At 44.1% G+C, this 15,660-nt stretch overlaps 1 protein-coding gene across 3 annotated transcripts in view; it reads right to left on the reverse strand.

Moving 5' to 3' along the window:
* The window catches only part of LOC136850170 (probable E3 SUMO-protein ligase RNF212), a 55,420-nt gene extending 40,004 nt beyond the window's left edge, over window positions 1-15,416 (reverse strand). For all 3 annotated transcript variants that reach the window (XM_067123795.1, XM_067123794.1, XM_067123793.1), the window contains exons 1-2: window positions 15,140-15,416; window positions 11,005-11,148 (exon numbers count right to left, since the gene is read on the reverse strand). In XM_067123795.1, coding sequence (XP_066979896.1) covers window positions 11,005-11,148; window positions 15,140-15,269 — 274 coding nt within the window. In that variant the 5' untranslated portion in view covers window positions 15,270-15,416. The remainder of the gene's footprint in view (window positions 1-11,004; window positions 11,149-15,139) is intronic.
* Between the last annotated feature and the right edge of the window lie 244 nt (window positions 15,417-15,660).

Consider the following 15,660-nt stretch of genomic DNA (forward strand, 5'->3'; position numbering starts at 1 on the left):
TAATGGGGCTGACCCACTTACATGACAGAGCCTTTACCTGAATCATATCAATGGGGGCTATCCCTCTTACATGACAGAGCTTTAGGTATCAATAAAACAACAAGGAGCACAACAACCAATCCCGACCACCTGACCAAGCCTAACCTTGTTAGTGTTATGAATTGAAAGGGGGACTATACTCCAACACCCTCTTCCAATCAACTTTAAAACACACATCACAAAGCATTAAAATCAACTAAAATAACTAAACTATAAAGGATTAGCTTCAGCTCCCTGTCCCAGCACCGAATCTGAGGATACGTACGCTCCTAGAGAGAAGCACTTATCATAAGTAACTCTAACATCCCTCAAATAATGAGATGCAAAAGTTGAATTACATCTCCAGTAAGTCGCCTCTACAAGAGCCTAGAGAGACAACGTCTTGTGAAAAGCCAAAGATGTTGCAATGGCTCTCACCTCATGTGCTTTCAATCTAAGGAGCTTTAGGTGCTCATCCTCACAAGACAGATGCGCTTCTTTGATGACATCCTTAATGAAAAAAGCTTGTGCATTCTTCGAAATGGGTCTACGAGGATCCTTGACAGAGCACCAGAGACTCTCGACTGTACCTCCCAGCTGTTTCTTCTTATCAAGGTAGAATTTGAGGCTCCTAACCGGACACAGAGTCCTCTCTAACTCTTGCCCTGTCACTGACGAAAGACCCTTTACCTCAAAACTTCTTGGCCATGGTTTAGAAGGGTTTTCATTCTTCGCCAAGAGGAAGGGTTTGAAGGAGCAAATAGCTGAGTCTTTCTTAAACCCAACCATACCTTCCAAAGCTTGTAGTTTGCTTATTCTCTTAGCAGAAATTTTAAAACCACATCTAAATTCCAACTGGGAGGCTTCGAGGTCTTGGTTTTAGACGTTTCAAAAGACCTAATGAGATCGTGTAGGTCTTTGTTTTCAGAGATATTCAGACCTCTGTGTCTGAATACTGAAGCCAGCATACTTCTGTAACCTTTGATTGTCGGTACAGCGAGGTTGGACTGCTCCCTTAAATAAAGAAGGAAGTCACCGAAGTCTGTCACAGAGGTACTGGAAGAGGATATCTTCTGGGTCTTGCACCATCTTCTAAAAACCTCCCACTTAGACTGGTAGATGCGCAAGGTTGAGGTTCTCCTGGCTCTGGCAATAGCCTTTGCAGCCTTGCGCGAAAATCCCTTCGCTCTGACCAGTCCTTCGATAGTCTGAAGGCAGTCAGATTGAGAGCGGGGAGATTCTTGTGGAATCTGTCGAACTGGGGCTGTCTGAGAAGATCGTTCCTGTGTGGAAGCGATCTGGGAAAATCCATCATCCATTCCAGTACCTCTGTGAACCAATCTTGAGCTGGCCAAAACGGGGCGATCAGGGTCAGTTTCGTGCCTTCTGAAGAAGCGAACTTTCTTACTACTTCCCCCAATATCTTGAATGGGGGAAAGGCATAAGCGTCTATTCCGGACCACTCTAAGGGAAGACCGTCTATGGCAACTGCCCTCGGGTCTGAGACCGGAGAGCAGTAGTTCTCCAATCTTGCGTTCCAATGAGTGGCAAAGAGGTCGATATTCGGCCTTCCCCAAAGGCTCCATAGCTTTTTGCAAACCTCTGCGTGGAGAGTCCACTCCGTGGGTAGGACTTGATCTTTTCTGCTTAGCAGATCGGCCCTCACATTCCTTTCCCCTTGCACGAATATGGTGAGGAGTCTGATCTTTCTCTCCTCCGCCCACAACAACAACGTCCTTGCTGTTTCGTAAAGGGAGAAGGAATGTGTTCCTCCCTGTTTCTTGATGTAAGCCAGGGCTGTAGTGTTGTCTGAGTTTACCTGAATCACATATCCTGTGACTAGTGGCTCGAACTGGATGAGAGCTAGATGCACCGCGGACAGTTCTTTCTTGTTGATGTGCCAGCTCACCTGTTCCCCCTTCCAGGTGCCTGACACTTCTCTCGAGCCGAGTGTTGCTCCCCATCCCGACTCTGAGGCGTCTGAAACCAACACTAGGTGAGGGCTCGGCACCTGAAGAGGCAATCCTCAGCCTAATTTCTGAGGGTCCAACCACCAACGGAGATCCTCCTTTACCCTGTCCGATATCTGGAACAACGACGCTAAGTCCTGAGACTTCTGATCCCATCTCTCCTTCAGGTAGAATTGAAGGGGTCTTAGGTGAAGTCTTCCTAAGGAAACGAACTGTTCCAGAGAGGAAAGGGTCCCCAGCAGACTCATCCATTCCCTCGTGGAACAATGTTCTTTCTTTAGGAAGACAGTCAACTTCTCCAGGCAGCGATCTCTTCTTTCCTGGGATGGATACGCTTTAAAATCCCGAGAATCCATCCGAATCCCCAGGTAGATAATGCTCTGCTGCGGAATCACCTGGGACTTCTCGAGGTTCACTAACAGTCTTAGGGACTGGGTCAAATTTAGAGTGATAGACAAGTACTCCAGACAAAGATCCTTCGATTGTGCTCGAATCAGCCAGTCGTCTAGATACATAGAGATCCTTACTCCCTCTAGATGTAGCCAGCGTGCTACATTCCTCAAAATGCCCGTGAACACTTGGGGGGCTGTCGAAAGTCCGAAGCACAGGGCCCTGAACTGGAAAACTCTTCCCTGAACCACGAACCTTAGGTATTTCCTTGAAGAGGGATGTATGGGTATGTGGAAATAAGCGTCCTGAAGGTCCAGGGAGACCATCCAATCCCCTGGACGAATAGCAGAAAGAACTGAAGAGGTCGTCTCCATGGTGAACTTCGTCCTGATAACAAAGAAGTTCAGGGCGCTTACATCCAGAACCGGCCTCCACACCCCCGAAGATTTCGGCGCCAGAAACAGCAGATTGTAAAAACCTGGGGAATGGAGCTCTTGAACCTGCTCTATGGCTTCCTTCTCCAGCATTTGATCTACTGCTTGTAGAAGGGCCTGGTTCCTGACAGGATCCTTGTACCTGGCCAATAACTCCCTTGGAGTTGTTGTCAAGGGAGGTCTCTCCTTGAAGGGGATGAGATAACCCTTCCTTAGAATAGAGAGGGACCAGTCGTCCGCCCCTCTCTGTGCCCAGACTTCAGCAAATCTCAGTAGTCTGGCACCCACTGTTGTCTGGAGTACTTGAATCTCATTTGGTCTTTTTAATAGGACGTGAGGAAGACCTTCCTCTTCTCTCTAGTCTTCGACTCCTGAACGTGGCTCTTGACGAAGGGCCCCCTCGAAAGGGCTCCTGAAAGGGTACCTTCTCCTTCTTGGTGAACAGAACAGCAGGCCTCATCCTCTTGGAAGACTGAGCCAGAAGATCCTGGGTCGCCTTCTCCGATAAGGAGCGAGAAATCTCCTTAACAGTTTCTTGGGGAAAAAGATGAGACGACAGAGGAGCAAACAACAGAGAGGACCTCTGGAGAGGAGACACAGATTTAGTGAGGAAGGAGCTGAATACCGATCTCTTCTTAAGTATTCCAGCTCCAAACAAGGCAGAGACTTCAGAAGATCTGTCCCTCACCGCTTTGTCTAAACAAGACAAAACGCTGACCAATTCATCCATGTTGAGGAATTCGGGGTCCTGCGTCCTCCTGGCCAATGCCCCAAGAGACCAATCCATAAAGTTGAAAACCTCCATAACACGAAAAAGGCCCTTGAGGAGATGGCCCAGCTCACACATTCCCCAAGTCGTCTTCGCTGCAAGGAGAGAGAGCCTTCTGGAGGAGTCCACCACAGAAGAAAAATCCGAATCTGCCGATGAGGGGAGACTCAACCCCATCGGTTCCTTGGTCTCGTACCATATCCCAGACTTTCCCGAAAGTCTAGAAGGAGGAAAAGAGAAAACAAGTCTTGCCTGCTTCCTTCTTCGACTGCATCCACTCCCCAACGCCCTTAAAAGCCTTCTTCATAGATATCGTAGGGCGCATCTTCACGAAAGAGGAGGGTTTCGAAGACTTGGTGCTAGCCCATAAGGACCCAGGAGAAGGAGGGGCAGCATGACTACGAGTCTCCAAACTCCTGAACCAGTAAAGCAGCCAGCCTCTTATAGTCTGATATACCAGCGTCTTTGGGGGATTCATCCTCTGAAACTTCCTCCAAAGGAGCAGCCAGAGAAGAAGGCTTGAAGGAAGAGGAGCGCCTATCAGGAGAAGTGAGTCTGGACGGAGAAGCACTCCTGTCCATCGAAGAGCGCCTGCTGCCAGACTGGCGCCTGACAGGAGAGGGGCTCTTGTCCATCGAAGAGCGCCTGCTAGGAGAAAGGCGCCTAAAATCAGAAGAGCGCCTGGCAGGAGAATGGTGCTTGCTAGAAGAGAGGAGCTTATCACGAGAGAGGCGCTTGGCAGAAGAAGAGCGCCTGTCAGTAGGAGAAGAGCGTCTGTGAGGAGAAGGAGAGGCGCTTCCTTCCGAAGAAGAGCGCCTGGTAGAAACGCGCCTGCTGGGAGAAGAGCACCTGCTTGGAGAAGAGCGCCTCCTCGAAGAAAAAAGGTTGCTGCTGGAAGGGCGCTTGACGGGAGAAGAGCGTCGGCTTGAAGAAAGACGCTTACTAGAGCTTTTGATAGGAAGAAAATCATCCTTCCTACGAGAAGAATCCTTGGCAAAAGACCCCACAAGAGCTGACAACTGCGCTTGGAGACCGACCAAAATCTGCTTGGTCGACTCCTTGACTCCTACTGGAGAGGACGAGGGGGATCTTCGGGCTCTATTCTTGATAATAGGAGAATCCTCTGGGAAGCGCTCAGGGCTCGAATCTAATGCTTCCCCCCTGGGAGCCTTCCAGGACCTCTTCAGAGGGCGCAACTCCTCAGCCGAACTCCAACCGCGCCTCGGAGAAGACGAGTCAGACACGGAAAAACACTTCCTCAGGATGCCTTTCCTATGGCGATCCAAGGCAGCCTGGGACGCAACAACAGGGTCTGCCGAAGGGACGCCTGACCGTTGGGGATGCTCTACATCCTCCTTGCGGCTTTCGACATTCCTCCTCCACTGGTCCTGGGAGTTTGGAAGAGGTCTAGGCATAGGAGCAATGCGGAGCCGATCAGACTGCACTGGGGACACTGCACACATCACTGTCACTCTTACCTTCTTTCATCGCACACAGTTGCGATTTCATCCTAAGGATCTCCGCCTTCATTGCAGCCATTTCAGAAGACGAATCCGCAGGTTCGGTGAAGGGAGAAGGGCTGAAACCAGAGTATTAGGAGAGTCTACAGTGTTATTATTAACTACTTCAAGCTCATTAGAGCGAGACCTACTAGAGCTTCTGGAGGAAGCCTTCCTACCTCTATCTTTCCCCAGTTTCTTTACATAAGAAGTCAAAGTCTTCCATTCCTTCTCAGACAGAATCTCGCATTCCTTACACCTATTGTCAAAAGAGCAATCATTCCCCCTACACCTCATGCAAACCGTGTGAGGGTCTACCGAAGCTTTCGGCAACCTCACCTTACACTCTTGCCTAACACACACACAAAACACAGGTGCAACGTTAATATCAGACATCTTGATAGAAAAAATCCAAAAGTAAATCCAAAAAACAGTCCATAATAGCATATGCCAAGCCAAAGATCCAATACGTCACCAAAATCCGGCCAAAAAGATCCTCAGCAAGAGAGAAACGAAAATCAAAGCAGGAGGAACCAACAACAGATGTTGCCGGAACCAGCGACAGAGAAAATCTGATTAGAAAACGGGAATGGTTCCTATTCCCGCCGTGGTGATCTACCTGCCGCGTGTGCCGTGAGATTTGAAATTCTGTCGGGAACATCGGAGACTATAGCTAAGTATATATCTGCCGATAAGTTGCATGTACAAAAGTATATTTTTTGGAAATATAGATTTCTCTTTCAATTTCCATTCCCGATATGATTAACCACTAACATGGCTGCCAGCACGATGGCAGTGGCAGTGGCAACAGTAGCAGCCTTGCTAAGCTATGGAGAAGAAAGAGTCTGCCTATTTCCCCAGCTGTGGGCAGTTTGTTAAAAAACAAACCAAGTAGGCAACAACAGCACTGCAAACAACAGAATCTCCATTAAAAAATGATGAGTAGGTTGTCAGAATTTCCATCTCAACTCTCAAAAACTTAAAAGCTTGATATCAATTACCCACCAACTTTATGGGTTTATTAGGCCTCTCTGTGACTTATTGCCACTGACACCCAACTTTATTAGTTTGTTGTAAATTTCAGTAATGTTTGGATTAGCCTAAAACTCAACTATCATCCTTTATCCTGACTTGGAGCTGACATGGAGTGGGGTTGGCTACAGAGGGAGCCATCCATTAGACCATATGTTAATACCAGCTAATATAAATAGGAGCTGGCATTCTGAGCTAGAAAGTGTAAAGTATTTGCTATTACAGTATCATCAACTTCATTCTACTCTAATTAGAGCCTTGGATATCCTCCAGTCTGTTTCCTTATCCTACTGGCCCTGCAAGATGTTGTCTGCTATTCCCTGACCCTTCCTGTACCACAAAAATACCATCTGACTAAGCTCCAATGACTGAACCAGTGGCCCAGTCCCTAATCACAACCAACTGTCTTCATTTTGTCCAATGACAATCAAACCATACTGACACAGATTTGGTGGTCAAAACTGTAAATACAACCTTCTCCAAAGAGAAAAATATATATTATATATACAGCATGCAAAGATAGATAAGCAAAGCCATCTCCCAAAAGAGATCTACAGAAAAGCTTATCTTCCTATAAAACAGAGATCTACTCTGTCCACATCTACCCTGAAGGCCCTTATGCTCTGCCACCAAGCCTCCCTGCTTTATACAGGCAGTCCCCGGTTAATGGCGGGCTCCGTTAACAGCGATCCAGTTTTATGGCGCTTGTCTAGCGACGAAAATCGGCAATTTTCGGCGCCAAAAATCGCCAATTTCTGCTTATCAGCGCTGATAATTGAGTATTGGCGCCGATACATACCTAACAGAGGCGCCGATAACCAAAAATCGGTGCTTTTCGGCACCGATAACCCCTGAAAATCGCCGAATTCACCGATTTTCGGTTATAATCACACCCTCGGAAACGGAACCCTGCCGATAACCAGGGACTGCCTGTACAATGATGCAGTAAATGCCTTGCAAGTGGCCAAGTTACTCTCTTGGAAAAATGAGGATGACATGGACATGATAAACGATCAACTTTCACTTCTCTACAAAGTGACTGCCAGAATGCAGGAAACCATTCTATAGGGTAACAACAATCCACCAATCTCCAACAGACAAGGCAACAACCTGGCACTGGCAGCTGAGCTGGCCTATCGACAAAAGTACCTTTCCAACTGACAAAGAAGAAGGTGGAGTCGCTCATCCACATATATCAATTGTTCTTGGAATTCCTCTAAGGCTAGCAACGCTGCTTGTTTTTCCAATGTGCTAATATGAAGATGAAGATCGTCCTTTGCCTGAAGCAAACTAACTGTTCAAGTGTGCTCCCCAAACTTAATAAAATGCATCTGTGAACAAGGGTTTATGTCATCCAGCCATTAAACATGGTCCTCTGCAATCTATGCTCAAGAACATGAGCTGAGAGGGAAGGTCACTTGGAGTCAACCAGTGCTGATTGAGTTGGTTCTGAAGCAAGCACAGGTGGAGATACCAATGTGGAACAAATTTCTCAAAAGACAACAGGTGACTGAGGATAACCTGCCAAAGCCGAACTGGTTGTTCAAGTTAAGAAAGGAAATGCACAAATACAGTACCTACCTGAGCTTGATCACACAGGAGTTGGAAGGAGGGACTCACTGCTAGTGTATCTATGAGGCTCACCAAGTACTTGGTCTTCTGCTTTGGAATAGGATTACTTTTCTCCAAGTTTACCACAATCCCCTGCTAGTGGCAAAATGAGAGAGAGTAATCTCTTTTCTGAAGCAACTATGTCTCAGAGGATGCCAGAACTAACCAATCATCCAAGCAATAAACCTTGTAAGTGGTTCCTAACCAAAACCAAGATCAACATCCGGATGAACCCATGAGGGGCTGTCACCAGTCTGGAGCAAAGAGCTTTAAAAGAGTATTTGAAAGTGCACATTATTCAGGTCTATCGAAAGCATGAAAGCATGAAGTCCCACACTCATAGAATCTAACACAGAATGTGCTGTTTCCATCCAGAACACACAATGTGCTGTTTCCATCCAGAAATAAGTCTTAGGCAAGGGGTCCAAGACAAGTCTTCATGAAAAGACAACTGTCAAACTTCAGAGGCTTTCTCATCATCAACTCCACCTCTACCAACATGGCTATGGAGACTGGAGAATCTAGAGATAGATCTGAAACAGTACAGGTTGATGGGTAAGGGGAAGATAGCAAACCTTGATGGTGATAAGGCAGCCATTCTGAAGAACTACAACTACTTAGGGCTCAAGCCCATCTCTGCCACATTTCCCAATGGCACAAAAGGCATCCCCTATTTGTGACAGCAAAAGAGGAGGACTGCCAGTCTAAGCATCCTCCTTTCTTCTTCCCATTCCCTCCCTTCCTAGACATGGTTGGCATAGGAGGAAGAAAGAGGGTGGCAAGGCTCCCTGCCCTTTCTCAATGAAAAAGACTGGGCTATTGGTCTGGGTCTGGAAGGAACAGGCTTCCTCCCTACCCCACACACTGGAGGTTTGGCCATATTCAAAGGTTGTCCTTAAAGCCCAGGGGGTTTGAAAGGCACTGACTGGTGGAAGAAGTATCAACAACTATGAAGCCAAACTTTTCCGAAGGAGACTACTCTCCAATAAAACTTGCCTCGAGAAGAGCGATGAAACCACATCCTGTCTCCTGAGAACATAGTTAAGCCACAAGTTGGTACTCTACTGTCAGAGTAGGCAGTGTTCCCTCCTGACACCAGCAACCAACATTGCAACCTCCAGCACTTTGTCATTTGTAACAACAGTTTACCAATGCATTCAAAGGGTTGAGCCACTTGGCAACCTAGAAAAAAGCCACAACAGATGACTCCATGCCTACTGACTCTGGGGTTGAGAAAGTGGTACCTTCTTGCTGGAATCTTTCCAGTGGGAGATTACTTACCATTGCACAGACAGACAAGTGTGCTGTAACTACAAGGGAGTAGTCTTAGCATCTCTGATGTATCAACACTAAAGAAAGGTCTTTCCCAATGTGCTGGACAACATGGATGTGTGGTCCCGAGATCAGACTGTTGACCTAGCCCAAAAAACCATGTGCAAGCTGAGACCACAGCAATCTACCCAATAGTCTCCCTTATGAAGTGCATCTGGGGATGAGCTCTATTGATGAGATCTTGGCTAACTCCCAAACATTATTACACACATGTACTGTAAATGCACAAAAAAATCTTAAAAGTTCCATTCCAACTCAGCTTGATGAGGTTCAGGAGGCAAGGGGTCATCTTGTTCTTCACATTTTCAACAGCACACGGAGGATCCTCTCCCATGAGAGAGGCACAGGCACTTGTCTGTTCCTGTACCTGTTCTTGGGTATCACGAGTACCATGGGAAACCTCGTGAGCCAAAGTTAACCAACCTGTACAACTCCCTGTATTCGCTGCTGGCCAAATTAATACAGAGCACAGGTGAATGAACATGTGCACTTTCAGGCAAGACCAGTGGCAAACCACAAATTGACCAGTGGCAAACAATCAAAGAACAGAATTGAGCAAGCAAGTAGTGCTGGTTCAACCAGGTACAGCAAAACACATTTGGAAGAGCCAGAAGCAGTCCTCAGGTTAATAATCAAATATATCAGGAATGGGTACTGAGCATGCTCAGTGAGGCACGTGCCAGTCCAGCAAGCAACTGAATGCACACCCACAGGTGTTTGAAATCTGCTACCTCCCCCCACCCCACCAACAAGGAATAGGAAGAGGATTCACTAGAAGCCCTGAAGGACTTCTTGAGAGAAGCTTTCTTGGATTTCCCCTTCTTCTTCCTCATACAAGAGAAAGAAGAAAATGAGGAGGAGGAGGTTGATGGGCAGAGCTTGTGCTTCTTCCCCTTAGTAGCTCAACTAGCTCAACTCAAACATTGCAAGACTGGTTGAGGAAGGATATGTCATCATGGCTACTGCTGAAGGAGAAGGGTTCTTAACAGGATGCACTACTGATACATAAGGGTCAACTTCCTAAGCAGTCAGAGAAGCAGCAGCAACAACAGTAACAAGAGAACTTTCCTTCCTGGCTGTAGGTAAGTTGTTGAGAAACACTAAAAAGGAAAGGGCTTACGAGATCTTTAACAATGGACAAATCTTCCAGATTTGAGCGACCAACGACAATTATACACGTGGAACCTGATATATTGAAAATATTAACAGGAGTTGTCAGAAGCAAGCTGGGTACACAGGTCGAGGTCCTGCTAAGGAAGAACCTGGCCATGGTATCCAAACCACCACCTGAGAACAGCGTGTGGTAGGTAATGCCCAATCTCCAAATATCGTCACCTCTGAGACCAAGAGTACGCAGTACAAGAGGGGGTAGATGAAGAGGTACACCAGACAAACAAAGAAAAAAACTGAAGAGGTTCACAGAGTTAACGGAGGAGCATTCCCTCCATTGAAGACTGACGAATACTTCATATCCTTTCTACTATACCTTTCCCACCGTGAGGGAGACCAATCAGTGCATTCCTTCCAGGGGGAAAAGTGAGTTCACAACTTGCCCTACAGAAACTACAAAACATATGTGGATCAGTACCCTTTGGAGACATGAAGTGCTAACATATCACTCTCACCTGTCACAATGCCTTTGTCCTCCATTTTCTCCGTGCTAATGAAAAAAGAAACAATGCGACTACAATCACATGAAAACTAATAGTATTTAAGTTCAACTGTGGCCTACCATAGAGTGTAGCACAATGTCTGCTTGAAGACCACCAGAGAAAAAGTGCAGGACGATGGACTAACCCCTTACCAATAAATTAATCCACTTTGTTACCAGGTTCAATGACCATTTCCAGTTCATGTTTAAGGGTACTTCTATATAAAAGGTGATAATATTTCCACAGGAACAAACAAATGTTGTACATTGCATTAGTGTACATAGCATTATTTCTTACCTTGCATCAAGCAAACATCACAAAATATATGTCCACAGCTGCTGAGCACAAATTTCCTCTCCCTCTCATCTCCTGGTTGCCTACAGCACGTATTGCAATTGATCCAGTCCATTGTAGGTAATTCGTTGTTGTAAAGAATGAACTCTGAGGAAAACAGAAAGATAAATAAACATACACTCAGGGATGAAACAAAACATTTAATGCATACATTAATACAAAATAAAAGTATCGTACTATATTAACTTTTCTAACAAATCAAAACCCAGTAAAATACACAACATTTTCAAAGTAATTTTTTCCCTGGTATGTGAATCAAAGCATTTTATGTAAGAGTGCTTAATTGCACATAAGCAGGTGAGTTTTTTGGGAGGTTGCCCCACTCACCTACCATAAACTAGAACTTTTTCCTTTGCTATCAGATTTGTTCCCACAGAAATACAAATACAGTAATCGCTTTTTAAACAGGAGACTAGCTCCTTAGGTATGAGGATTCCATAATCTCTCAACTGATTGGCAAGTTGAACCTCCACCCAGAAATCCCATGCTCCCAGTCACGAACGTCAGCAGAGGAGCAATGACTCCTGTAACCTCCTATTCTACCTGGCAAAGACATGCAAGATTGATAGAGCCCTGAGCAATGGTGAAATGTGTCTGAACTCTAAATCTAAGAAAAATTCAGTCAACTGCTGCTCTTATGACTATAAATACAGTACTGAAGCATAAATGAGAAATAAGAGCAGAGGGTGTCACACCTCATGATCAAAGCACATACTCATCCTCACTGCTACCTTGCAGAGGAATGAAGAATGGAGAGAGAGCCAGTAGTTCACCCATTTCTCTTGTATCTTCACACCATCCAAATACCTTAGGTGGGAAGCTTTTTTACCTGAGAGGAGCTTGAAGACTACACAACAGGTCTTAAGGATAAAGTATCCAAGGACTTGTGTGCAATGTCCCTGAGGTAAAATGAGGCAAAGGCAATCTGGCGCCACCTAACACCTACCCTCATTACCTGTGAAACCAAAAGTTTATCCAATCAACTGGGGATGGGGTAATGGCCCAGGCATCATGAGCCAGCCTGGATTGGACAATTGTCCTCCTTGTAAGACAAACTGTGTGTAAGCTTGATTGCTTCATGAAACCTGAAAGAAACACCTCCTCCTTGTGCCTGTTCAAACTATAAAGATACCCTGAAACCCTGGCCTAACGAGGTCTGTTTCTCATTATTGGAGGGAGGGAACCAAAATATTCTCAAATCACTAGTTCTTCGTTGGAGGTGTCGGTAGAGTTCTCCACTAGCACTCTGCTAGGCCTGAGTTCGAGTGAATGACACAGATGTATTCAAACAATGCTACTGCCACTGCATGTTCTGGTTCTGATTCTGATTAAGGTAAGGTTTATTGGACATTTGGTTGTTTGGTAAATTTTTCCTATAAAACAATCATATTCAGGAGCTGAAAATATGATTTTCCATTTTATTGTACATTTTTTAATGTTTCTAACACTCATTCTGGTAGCAAATTTGTATGCTATGACTAGTTTTAGATAATGGACCCTTCTTATATCCTACAATAAGGGGGGACCACATGGAAAACCTGGGTTTTTGGGTGGGGGAAAATAGAAAAGTGAAATACACAGATGTATTCTAATAGCCACACGATATTTCAGCAATTTCTGATTGCGTTATTGTACGATTTTGTTATCGTAAGATTTTTTATGAAGATTTTTAGTGATATCATGCAATAGTTAAGGGCCAAGCAACCTAGGTTTATGTTATTAGGGGGGGTGGGGGCCTGGTAAGGACCTGGTGCCTTAGATTAGGTTAGGTTAGATCACAACCCTTCTTATTTCAATTTAGTATCTTAGGGAAGGTTATGTGGGGGTCCAGGGGGGAGGGGGGGAATTTCCCCTGCCCAGGCAAGAACCTGGCACCCTAGGTTAGGTAAGGTTAAGGTAGGCTGCAAGCCTAACGCTAAATTTACAGGGCCCTAGGTTAGATTAGGTTAAGTTTGGTTGCAAGCCTATTGTTTAATTTATGGTGCCCTAGGTTTGGTTAGGTGGGGAGGTTCCAGGAAATGAAATGCCCAGAAACCTCACTCCCTTGCTTTGATGTCCCATAATTGTAGGATGAAAGGGAGTCCGCTATCTTTAAAACATCTGCTAACAAAACAAATTTCAGAAATGTTCAGAGCACATAGTAAAACACAGAAGTCATATTTTTAACTCCACACCGTGATTTGGGCTTTAAGTAAAACTTTACAATATACCTAACCTGTACTAATCAACTAAGTTTTGCTTATAGGTTTTGTGAGTCAAAAATGTCTTACAGAAACCCAACCTGTTACAAGCATATTTTTAGTGGAAAAAAAAGCTGTTGGAAAACTAAATATTACACAAGACAACAGTTGGTAACATCAAAGATTTATTTAAACTAGAACTCATTAGTTTTTGTTCTCTGGCAAATGGAAGTAGTATTATGTGTCATTTACCAGTTTCTGCATTTTTTAAAGAATAATATCTCATATGTTGGGTTGAGATAATATATATAGCCTAATGAATGTTTGCACCAAGAGCAATGGTCAAAAATGAAAAATAAAATGTTATATGTCTGACAACAAACTAATTTATCCAGTTATTACCATCTGACAACAAACTAATTTATCCAATTATTATTATTCAGTTTGTTGCTCTTTTTCTACTTTAAACCATTATTGCACTTTGTTCTTGAACATATCATTGTCCTATGTTTTAATACATGCTTTGAACATTTCTAACATTATATCCCACAATTTGGGGCACCAAACTGAAAGAGTGGGACTTTTTGGAGGGGAAAAACTTGAACTGAGTGAAATACAAGGACATTAATCCTACTCATAGTTCTCATTCACATTAAGGTAAGCTTATGGGGTAATCCTACACTTTAGGGGTTCGAATTCACTGCTCCCTTGTGTGTGTTCAACTTTTCTTTCCTATTTTCAATTTCTTCTTTCGAAATATCTGCAAACTGAAGTATATTTTCTAAAAAATTAGCAGTTTATCCACTTTCAGAAGCAGAGATTGTATAAAAAAAAAAAGGGAATTAAAGCTCTGCAACTCATGTGAAATGTGTAGTAAGCCCACAACTGTGTTTGGTGGGGTGAGTGCTTTGGAACCAGGAACCAGGTAGGAACCAGGCACAGGCTCTTGCTCTTCTGCAGCCACTTTTTGATAAATCTGAAAAAATGAGCAGTGTATCTGCTTACATAAGTAGAGATTTACAATTTTCTAAAAATTCTATGGGTCTGTATTCTCTTAAGACATATTTCTGTTTATTTACATTCCCCTTTATTCCCTTTGTTTTTTTACAATCTCTGCTCCTGTAAGCAGATAAACTGCTATTTTTTTCGCTCTTTTCCAATGATTCAATAAATATCTGATAAATCTGTGTGCTGATCTTGACTTTACTTAATGCAGTGAATTTGGACCCCTAAACTGTAGGATTACCAGAATGTTTTCAAACTAATGGCATGCATTAGGGTATGGATCTGGTATCCTTAGTTAGGTTAGGTGTGGTCAGTTAGGTCATTTGCTAACAAAACAAAAGTTGGAAACATTTACAAAACACTTTAAAAATAGGAGAACAATACCTAGGCCTATTCTGATATTAGGAATTCTGATATTAGGCTAAGACCAAAATGGAATGGCATGGAATATCAGGGACCTTGGCCTATGAGGTCATTCAACACCAAAGGGAAACTTAAGAAAAACTGGTTGTATTGGTGTAAAGGAGGTACAGGAAAGGAAAGACGGGTTGCAGTTAGGGGCAAAAGGGACGCTGCAAAGAACCTGGATGTAATGCCTACAGTGTAAGAGGTGAGGCCCTCTGACGGCACTATTCCACCTACAGAAAAGACCAATAATGGTTCAAGAGGAATATTACCATTCCCTTCTCCACTAATCTATCATAACTTGTCTGGCTTATCCCGATAGGCCTAAACTTTCAAATTAGCCTAGCCCATGATACGAAAGTAAAAACGTGGTGTTAGCTAAGCATATAACAAAGTATAATCTACATTTTCCATACAGAAAACGAGCTTTCGCTGCATATTTTAAATAACAAAGACGTAAAAAGCTCTAAATCGGCAAAGAAACTCACCCGCCCTTCTCACTCGCAATTTACAAAGCAGAAACTGGGAACTGGATGGCCCCCTCCATTGTGAGAATTTCAGATTTGATTTGTGCTTTTCATCTTCGTTTCCTAATATGACACCAGACTGGGACGACATTAACCCACAGGGAATTCTGAAATGGCAACTATCATCTCACAAAATTCTAAGGGGACGATTGCTACAGTTTAATAAGTTTGCGTGAATTCAGCGCGGACTTTATGGAACGTGGGTGTACACAAATTGAGGCACCAAGGACACCTAACCTGAGGTCACTCATCGCATAAAGTGGGGTAATGTTTTGCAAACTTTCAATATGCAAGTCTTGGAATGCAATAATTGTTTTGTGCATTATTGTTGTTCATTTACCGTATTTTGCAGCGTTGAAGACGCCATCTTTTCCTGAAATAAGTTTCGGAAATTTACAATGCGTCCGAGAAGGCGAAGTTCAAGTTTTTAAAGGGCAATTCTGCTTCAGATAAAGGTTACTAAACATTAATCAGAATTGCTG

This window comes from Macrobrachium rosenbergii, chromosome 21 (genome assembly GCF_040412425.1).
Source record: "Macrobrachium rosenbergii isolate ZJJX-2024 chromosome 21, ASM4041242v1, whole genome shotgun sequence".
NCBI lineage: Eukaryota > Metazoa > Arthropoda > Malacostraca > Decapoda > Palaemonidae > Macrobrachium > Macrobrachium rosenbergii.